Source organism: Thamnophis elegans, chromosome 4, assembly GCF_009769535.1.
Source record: "Thamnophis elegans isolate rThaEle1 chromosome 4, rThaEle1.pri, whole genome shotgun sequence".
Lineage (NCBI taxonomy): Eukaryota > Metazoa > Chordata > Lepidosauria > Squamata > Colubridae > Thamnophis > Thamnophis elegans.
In genome coordinates, this window is record NC_045544.1 from 26474511 (window position 1) to 26484834 (window position 10324).

The following is a 10324-nucleotide window of genomic DNA, read 5'->3' on the forward strand; positions in this document are numbered from 1 at the left end:
CAACTGAGAAGGCTCTCCTCCGCGTAGTCGCCAGTCGGCACTGACTGGCGGATGGAATTCGGAGGAGGCCTACTCTGTGCGATCTGATGGGACGCAGGGAGGTAATTGGCAGGAGGCGGTCTCTCAAATAGTCAGATCCACTACCATGGAGCGCTTTATAGGTGGTAAGTAAGACCTTGAAGTGCACCCGACGATCAACAGGTAGTGGAGTCCTTTTGTAGTATCAAGGGTGGCTGAGGGTTCAGAGGTGGCACACACCCATGGTTTACTGATTGCCAGGGCTAATTGGGAAATCTAAGCTGAAGAGATCTGGTCTGGCCAAATGTTTGAAGCTGGTGGGCTCCGGATAAAAGTCGAAACCTGAGTTTGATGCTGACCTAGAGGTGTTTGTTGGAATCCTGGTTTAAGTTTTGGAGAAAGTCTTAATTCACCCTAAGCTTGTGACTGCTTTCATCAAACCTTAAAGTGAAAGAAAGAAAAAAGAAAGAGACAGAAAAAGAGAGAAAGAGAGAAAGAAAGGACGGAGAGAGGGAAGGAAGGAAGAAAGAGGGAAGGGAAAGTGAATGAGATATGGATGGATGGATGGATGGATGGATGGATAGAGGGAGGAAGGGTGAGAAAAAACTTCGTGTATTAAGAAGAAGAGAAAAGGGGGGTACTGTGTATTGTTTAATGGACTTAATTGGCAAAATGGACAGCAAATTGTCCATGCCCACCCAGTCACATGACCAAGCCATGCCCACCCGGTCACATGACCACCAAGCACTCCCACCCGGCCACATGACTGCCAAGCCATGCCCACAAAATAGGCCACACCCACAGAATAGGTAGTAAAAAATTTTGAAACCCACCACTGGTAATAATATTACTGTAAATCACAGTATGTCACAGTATTGCAGTGATTTAAACATCAAATGAATGAATAAATAAAAAATATACAAAATCTCATAGAATTGTAGCACCAAATGGATTTTCCTGATGGCAAAGAAATAACTGCTTAAGACATATAATTTTAATGTCCATGAAAAAATCATGCACATACAGAAGCAATATGGACACACTAGAAACTGGCAGATGCAAGAAATCACTTGATAGATCAGGCTAACAGTCTTTTAAACAATCCCTTTCATATCAGTGGACACTTACGATGCATTCTAGTAGCTACTTACCTGATTCCACTCAAAAGCTAATTGTAATGACTTGGCCACAAAAACAATTTCTTAATAAGAAGGTCAGGCAAAATGTCCCAGAATAACAATATATTCACTTGCAAAATGGGTGAATGACATATTCTTTTGGAACAAGAACAATGGCAAATTCCAGCATTAAATTCTTAATTATCTACATTTGCTTTAAATTTGATGCGTTCTATTTCATTCACGGTTGCAAAAGAATTTATGAAATGCTTTACTGTTACTAAATAGCTATCACATGACATGACTAGTTTTAAACAGTAATAAGTCTTTCATATAGAAATCTAAGGTTAACATAAGCCATTCAGATAGCTGCAAAAATACTTTCCTAGTATTATGAATATCCGTCGTTCTGACCACACAGTGAGGGAGTGAAGGTGGGTGTAACAGTGCTGTTTAAAAATGGTCAAGATTACTTGATAAACAGCAGAACAGTATCAATTAATTCCCACTTTATTATGAAAATTGATCATATTTTTCAGAGGGGTGTCATACTCGTGCTGTCACGTCATGTGACGTGTTGTGACTTTTCCCCCCTTTGCTAAACGGGGTGGGCGTGGTAAGTGCATGATACATCCAGTCCAGGCTGTGAGTTTGACATCCATGTGCTAGATCAATGCAGTTTGAAATATTTTTGTAGAAGAAACCTTGTTAATGCTGTTGCACAAAGGTCAGCTTGGAATCTCACTGGTAGTAGTAGATACATGGGTGCCCAAATATTGAAATATTCCTTAAACAAGTCAAGAGGTGCTAACAGAATCTTAACATGCTAATATATTTATAAAGCTTAATGAAATTTGAAATCTTTGGCTAGTTAAGGTTTGTTCATTAGTGTTATGAATACAGATTGTATGAATGTGGGTGATATTTTTGCTAAGTATAGCAGGAATTCCGTAATATCCATACCTTTCCATAAAAGCTTAAAATCACAGTTCAGTTTATAAAAGAAAACTCTAGATAATAGTGTAATACTAATAGTAAAGATAATACTATTTATATTTTTGGAGATTTAGGTCAGCTAGTATTTATTCTCTATAGGCAATATGTCAAGATACATGGAATGCTTTCTTAAATATACTTAGCAAAAAACAAAGGATCTCTATTAATTCCTGGGGGAGGTGGATTGCATTGCACGATGTCTGGAATCACACAAATCCAAAGAAGCCACATTATGGCTTCTTGTGAAGTCAGCCTTTGGTTCCCGTATTGGATTGTTTTCCAAGTCATATTCATTTTCCAATTAAAGTATCTTATCAGATTTTGGCAGAGAGCTTCAGTATTCCATGCCTTGTTTCCATTTCTTGGTCACCTGAACTGTTGCAACCCAGATTTGGTAGCTGTCATACCAACTAAACTACAGTATATATCACATTTTACAAACCATGCCGCAAATCACATTCAGTTTAATTTTTTTTTTTAACTGTCCAGAGAACCCTTCAACCTTTTGAAACAGGATTACTGTCATTTGCCCTGCAACAACCACGCTGGCTTTTTGGATGAGCAATTGGGTTCCAGTCAGAGGAATAATCTTATCCTTTGCAAGTAAACCTGTTTTTTTTTTCAATTAGCATTTCTTGCTCAAGCAGAGATGCACCTCCTTGGGAAAGAGGAACCAAGGGGCCTCGCCTACTAAATTCGGGAAGCCCAGCGCAACTGGGTGGTGGCCTTATAAGCTAGGCAAGAGAGCTCCGCAGCAGTAGGAACCATGCAAGGAATTGGGAGACGGCTGGGTCAATTCACTTTTGGTTTAATTACGCAGCCGGCTGCAAGTAGGCTAAGTGGCTGCGGTGGACGAAAGATAAGCCAGCTGACATGGAGCCACCATGAGAGCATCCTGCATAGATTTGAATCGGTGGCTGGCATCGGTCGTCTTTACCCTTCAGGCTGTAAGTGCTCCGGCGGGGTTGGGAGAATCGGACTGTAGAAGAGATTGCTTGCTTCCTGGATTACTAAATTCATTGCTAAGTGATGGGGCAAATGCTTTAACTTGTTTGTAACAGCTTCCTGGGGAAAAAAATCCTGAACTTTTAAAGAATTCAATTGCTTTAGTACTGTAGCAACTTCATCAGTGTAAAGTGGACAGAACGAGCATATTTAAGACTGAGGCCCCGTGTAATTTCCAGTGGCGTGTCACTGGAGTCCGGTTCAAATTCTAATGTTACCTTAGTGGGTTTGGCAGTTTCCCTGCTGTTTTTCAGCCTGACTTCCTCATTTGTGAAATTTCTTCCTCTTGTTTTGACTAGTGGTCTTATGGTAGAAGATACTTTTGAATATTACATAAGAACTGTAGTAATACACAGAAACAAGTACTATAACCCAATATTCATATTATGCTAAGTAAGCGATGGATTGTTGTTTAATACACAAGTTAATTTATTTAGCTCCCCAAATGGTATAAGTCTGACAAAATGGTCTGACAAAGCGGTCATAAAGGTTGGTATTCTTTGTTTTATAAAAAAAAGTCAAAGACTTTTCTAAGAGAATTGGAATGATTTCCTCTGGTTTGCTAAACATAGTTCACATAGTTTGCTAAAACAAAAACAATGGTTTACAATACACAAAGATTAAGCCAAAATCAAACCAGATTGATTAAAATAGCAGAGGAACCAGTCTGTCTTATTCAACCAACATGTGGTTTGATAATTTAACTTTATGGGTTAAGCCAACACAGTTTTTCTATTGTAAAACATATCCTAAATTGCTGCCTTTAAGCAGAGTAAAGGAATAATATATGAAATTCATGTGATTTGGAAAACTCCTCTGGGGTAAATATACAGACAGCATGTCTGGACTCTGCTTGTCCATTTAAGTGCTTGGTCAATGCATTGATTACCTAGCTGGTGTTGTTGCCCAGCAGCACTTAGAAGCAAATTAGTGCTTGGATGATCATGTCAGTATCTGTAACATTATTGTTAACTTTTTTTCTTTACTTATTTTATAGTTCCAAAAACCAGGAGACAAATTGTTTGCCACTTTTCCACAGCTGAGGATCACAATGTCTCCTATCAACAGCTCAAAGATTTGTTGAAATCAAAGGCCATCCGGCTCATTGATGTTAGAGAAAAATGGGAAATTGAAGAATATGGAAAAATTCCTGGCTCAATCGATATTCCATGTAAGTTGCTGTTGGGTGATTTAGAGCAGGGGAAAAACAAAAGTCCAGCTCGTTTTATACAACATACATCATTACACAGGTCCTGTCACTTGTGTACTTGTGTCCAGCATTGGGATACAAATAGAAAAGGGCAAGATTTGCATTGTGATGTAACTAAGTGTGTGTGTGTGTGCGCGTGCACGCGCAGGCGCACATGTGCCATCGTGGCACATGGGATCCCTATGTAATGACTCAATTTATGCTTAGCATGAAAATGGCACTCCAGCCAATGTGTCATCATAAAAAAGACCAATTAAATCAATTGTTTGTTTTTTACAGTGGCAGAACTTACAAAAGCTTTACAGATGGACCCAGCATCTTTTAAAGAGAAATACAATCAAGATATGCCTTCTAAATCAGATCATGTAGTGTTTTCCTGTTATGTTGGAGTGAGAAGCAAACAGGCTCTAGCTGATGCAAAATCATTGGGCTTCAGCAGGTAAGCATAAAGCATTCAGGAAAGGTGTGTATAAATGTGTGTCTGTGTGTGTGTAGTTTTATTGCAAATGAATTGTTTCTAGTTTGTTTTAAAAAATATTATGGACTTAAAAGGAAACATACAAATCTGGGAGAAAGTGTTTATTCTTTAGCATTTTGCTCTTAAAATGCAATGGATAGGATTGATCCAATAAATAGCATCTGACAGTTTCTGAATGACACATCTGAAAATCTAAAGAAGAAAATCTATAAGAAAAATGTATATGGAGTCACCAAATCTACTAAGAGATCAAATTTGCCCAAAAACACTAATTTGCATTCAAACCATTTGATTCTATAGAAATGTTATTGTCCCTCTCTCTTACCAATATGATTTTAGAAGGAAAAATAATGCCATCATGTACTTCATTCAGGACAAAGATAATTTGGTGTTTAAAACCTTGTGGTAAGATTCACATTTGCATCAATTTATTTTCTCATATAGGCATCCCATTTTCCAGTTGGGTTTAATATATTTTAAGGAATATCAATCCAATATCAATCAAACACAGTGCTTCTAGATGATTCTTACCCTACAATTAAAAGAGGGTGTCAGTATTCAGCTTTTTACTTAGCCGATTAAAAAACAAACAAACAAACTTCCAAGTACTGTGAGAAAATGTTGTAACCCTGTAAAATTCAACATTTGGATTAAAGTATTCTAAGCCAGAATCTGTTTAAAAATCCTATCATACTTAACCAATATTAAGTAGAGTGGCCAAGTATTAAGAATGTCTCATTTAAGAACTAAAGAAATGTTTTAATCTACATTCTTATATTTGCTATTATTCAAAATTACTTTATTATGTGGTTGATTACCAAAAGTATTTAACTAGTGTGATTCAAACTTTCTCACTACTTTATCTCTATCAAACATTGTTTACTCTTTGAGAAAGATATTGTGCATGGGATTTTTTGTTCTCTTACTTGGTATAAAATTAGATTATTATGCCAGAATATTTCTCCTATATCTGTGATCAGCATACTCTTAAGAGGATAATGTTCCTGAAAGTGGTTTGTGCAATAAGAAGTGTTACAGAAGCTGTCTTATATGCTTTCAGAGTTCAGCATTTTCCTGGTGGCTACAAAGAATGGCTGGAGCGTGAATCTCCAAAGAAGAAATGATATCTAGAATACACAAACTAGGTATTCTGAAAATTCAGAGAGGATGATGGTTAAATCTATTTAATAAAGTGCATCAAGTTATAAAAGGCATCTGGGCATAATAAGACAGGGATATTTTGCCAAAGACAGAGATATTTTGTCAACAAAGAAAAACACTTGAGATACACTTCAAATGTTTAACCTGGTTAACATTATGGAAATTTTGGTTTAAATTTGAAAAACTAATTGAAATAGATTTAAGAAACTTACAAGTGATCATTGCAATACATTTAGTAATAAATAATATTGTCAGCCTCTATACTGCTTTGCTTGCTATCGGCTGCCATAGTAACTGGAAGGGAGGAGGTTTCTGCATTTGGGAGAGGAATCGTGCTGGAGGTGGTATCTCAAGACGAAGAGGGAATTTTGTTCTCTATGCATGCTGAATGGTCCTGTTTAGGTCTGGTCAAGGTCAACTGTCTCTGCATACCAGATCGATAAGGCCACCTGAAGATGCATCCAACATAGGGGGGATTGGACATTTAGCTTCGGGTTGTTGGGGGGAGGATTTGAGTAAATTTTTGATATGTACAATTTTGGGTCTTTTAGCCTCAGACCTTGCTTTACTTGTGATGCTATCACTTCATATTCAGTAAAAGTACCTTTTCTCTAAAACAATGGAATTGGTGGTTTCCTTTCTTGAAATTTGAAGGCGGCACACCTAACATTAAGCAAGATCTCCCGGAGTTGAAACTACTGAGGGGACTGCCAAAAATCATGTCTAACCCATTCATTGGGAGTTGGACGGATGGATGCTTCGGAGGAGATCCCTTTAGAGTTACAGCCATCCGGTGCTGGTGGGCAGAGGCTGTCTGGCAGGAAGCCAACAAGGAGGACCTATTGCTTACCCAAGCTTTACATTTCCTGCATGAAGCTTTTGAGAGTCGAAGAGTCTGTGAAATGTACACCTTACCAGCATGTGAAGGGGCTGAGAAGGCAGAGTGGGGAGCTAACCCAGAGCCAGCCATGGTACTACTTCAAAAAAATGCTGATGGAAACTTACAGGCTTGCTCCTACACCTCCCGGAAATTAACTGAGACAGAAAGGAGGTGGGCAATTTGGGAAAAAGAAGCTTTTGCAGTCTGGTGGGCCCTGTTGATGTGGCGGCATTTCCTCGAAGGAGCCAAGCACCCTTTTAAAGTGTGGACAGATCACAAGAACCTCAAGGCTATGAAAACGCCATGGAAACTGTCACCAAGCAAGTTCACAACACTTTAATTGGTTAAATTTTACTCTGAGAGGGAAGAATTTTATGGCACATGCCCTATACAGGCTACCCCAGTGTAACAGTACCAGGCTGGAGGTGATTCATCCCGTCATTGCTTCCAAGCAGTTAGGGGCTCCAATAGTAACCAGAAGTCAAGGAAAAGTTGACCTAAACATACCCACAGAGCTAACAAAACATCTGAGGGAGCATCTGATGACTGGTTCAAATCCCACTGAAACAAATTCACCATGTGGGATGGCTTTGACAGGTGGGGGCCAAGTTGCATATGACTGCTAGTCTTAAAAGTGTTGACCTCCAACAGGCTCATGATTCAAAAGTGGCTGGACATTTGGGGTTCAGGAAGACTTTACATTTGGTTAAGACAATTTTGATGGCCTTCTTTAAAAAAAAGACATAGAATTCTACATTGCTAGTTGTCCTGTTTGTGCTGTGGCAAAGAGACCAGCAGGAAAACCTCATGGACTACTCCAGAATGTTGCCAGACCTGGTGCCCCTTGGAAGGCGATATCCATGGATTTTACTGTCAAGCTACAAGAAAGTAATGGCAATAATGTCATTTGGGTGGTCATGGATTTGTTCTCCAAACAAGTGTATTTCATGCCCTGCTGCCAGATTCCGTCAGCGAAAACACTGGCTAAACGCGAAAACATTGGCTAAACTGTTCATCCTACATGTCTATAGGTTACATAGTGTTCCTGAACACATTATCTCACAGGGGTCCAGTTCACCTCCCACTGTTAGAGGAAGTTCTTAAAAATGTTAGGCTCTGCCCAAGGTTTAAGCTCTACTCACCATCCACAGACTAATGTGGCTTGTGAATCACTAACTCAATTCTGGAGCAGTACCTCAGGTGCTATGTCAATGATCAACAGGATAATTGGGCCGACCTATTACCTTTTGCAGAGGTTACATACAATAATTCTACACATAGCAGTACCAGGTTTAACCCATTCAAAGTAGTTTTTGGTCAGAATTTTGTGCCTATCCCTGAATTGCCCCAGGGAGAACCACAAAACTCTTCTCTATCCGAGTGGATCAAACAGCTACAAGTCATCTCGCCTGTGACTTGAAAAGCACTAGAGGAAGCTCATCAAGTCCATAAGAAACAAGCGGATAAGAAGAAAGTTAAGTCAAAAGAATACCACATTGGTGATAAGGTTTTATCACATCCTCCTCACTCCAACTGGCCCATAACCCTCCTCCTGTCCCCTCCTGTTGAGGGAGAACAGCATTTTGAAATCAAAGAAATCCTTGATTCTAGGAAACGGGGGAAAAATACAGTATTTAGTTGCTTGGAAACATTTCCGCTCTTCCCACTCTGAGTGGGTGAACAAGCGAGATGTCAGGGCCCCAAAGCCTTTACAAACGTTTCATTCTAAATAGCCTGATAAACCTTAATTTTATTGTACTGATGTTTCTCTTTTCCTGTTGTTTTATGTGTTTTCTATTTCCCTTCCAGGACTAACATCTTTGTACAGGAGGGCCGAATGTCAGCTTCTATATCACTTTGCTTGCAATCAACTGCCATAGTAACGGGGAGGGAGGGGGTTTCGGCATTTGGGAGGGGAATTGTGCTGGAGGTGATATCTCAAGACGAAGGAGGAGTTATGTTCTCACCATCTGTACATGCTGAATGGTCCTGTTTTGGTGTGGTCAAGGTCAACCGTCCCTGCATACCAGATGGATGAGGCCACCTGAAGATGCACCCCACATGGCACCCTTGGGGGCTACATATAGGACATTTACCTTGGAGTTGTTGGGGGGAGGGATTTGGGTAAACTTTTGATATGTACAATTTCACGCCTTTTAGCCTCAAACCTTGCTTTACTTGTGATGCTATCACTTCATATTCAGTAAAAGTACATTTTCTCTAAAATAATGGAGTTGGGGATTTCATTTCTTGAATTTTGAATGAGGCACGCCTCACAAATATTTAAGTGAAATAAAGTGGAATTAACACAATCTATTTCTACATAAACAACTTCTGGAAAATTGCTGAGAGATTACATAACATGAAAACTCGGATTTCCAGTATAGTGCGCTATATGCTAAATGGTAAGAGGACCATTATAATCCCATGTTAAGATAATGAAACTGGTAAAATTTTGTTAAATCATTTGAAGTTGGCTCTCCAACTTTTGGTGTATGTTTCTCTTCTCATAGCCAAAGAGAGAAAAGGCAAACACATTACTTGCAACTTGTGATAAGGCACTCCAGTGAAATATTTTAATTTTTTATAATTTTTAAAAATGTATGATATGCCCATGTGTTCTGATGCAGTACTTGTAAGAATTATTGCTTATGGTTCTGAAATAAAATAGTCAATGTTGTTAATTTCCATTGTTTTATTCCTAGGCAGCTAGTCCATATTACAAATAAAGTTGAAATCCTCACGTTAACAAAGTAATTTCCAAAACACAACAGATGTGGTGTCTCAAGCAATTCTGTTAGCAAATGTGTGGGACAACATGACGAGCATCAACAAAATTGGCCAAACTGAAAAGGGAACATGAAAAAGCTAAAATTTTAAAAAAAATTCTCACAATTGTTTTTGTAAGTCAGTATCAAACACTCTGTAAAAAAATAACTTCCAACACTTAAGTGCAGAGAGCCCAAGCGTTTGCATACAAAAACACTTTGGTTACCCTTAATTCAGTGACATATCAAGTAGAGGCAGGCACTGCTGCTTTTAGATCAAGTTTTAGAACAAGCACCATTTGACAATACTCTTTCAACCACTGTTCCTTTGATTGTATCGTGGCAGAATAATGCTCCCTTGGGTGAAAGGCATCTTAAAGCAGCCTTTCCCAACTGGCATCTTCACTATGCGTTGTACTTTGTAATCTCCCTAATCCTCCACTAACATGGCCATGTTAGCTGGCCTGAAGGCAACTGAAATCTAATACAGCCAGAAGGCATCATGTTGTGGGGGAGCTACTTTAGCCTGAAAGAGAGGCTACTGTTAACTCATTTTAGGGTCCCAAACAAATAGTCCATGAAGATTTCAGGACTCGCGACTAAGTAGGGAAGTCTGAATAAAGAATACGCATATGGCCCTTGAGTTTAAAAAAAGAGGACATATTTTCTTTGAATGATTCTTGTGTTAAT

At 39.0% G+C, this 10324-nt stretch overlaps 1 protein-coding gene across 1 annotated transcript; it reads left to right on the forward strand.

Moving 5' to 3' along the window:
* Nucleotides 1-2738: 2738 nt before the first annotated feature.
* On the forward strand, nt 2739-10275 carry LOC116507604 (thiosulfate sulfurtransferase/rhodanese-like domain-containing protein 3). Its single transcript, XM_032215859.1, has 5 exons — nt 2739-3079; nt 4135-4308; nt 4627-4786; nt 5886-5970; nt 8676-10275. The coding sequence occupies exons 1-4, from the start codon at nt 2899-2901 to the stop codon at nt 5947-5949; spliced, it is 579 nt and encodes a 192-aa protein (XP_032071750.1). The 5' UTR covers nt 2739-2898; the 3' UTR covers nt 5950-5970; nt 8676-10275.
* Nucleotides 10276-10324: the final 49 nt, after the last annotated feature.

Excerpts from the sequence above, each read along its gene's own strand:
- LOC116507604 (XM_032215859.1), top strand. The coding sequence starts at position 2,899 with ATGCAAGGAATTGGGAGACGGCTGGGTCAATTCACTTTTGGTTTAATT. Across the intron at positions 3,080-4,134 it reads TCGTCTTTACCCTTCAGGCT|TTCCAAAAACCAGGAGACAA; the intron begins GTAAGTGCTCCG and ends CTTATTTTATAG. Across the intron at positions 4,309-4,626 it reads TGGCTCAATCGATATTCCAT|TGGCAGAACTTACAAAAGCT; the intron begins GTAAGTTGCTGT and ends TGTTTTTTACAG.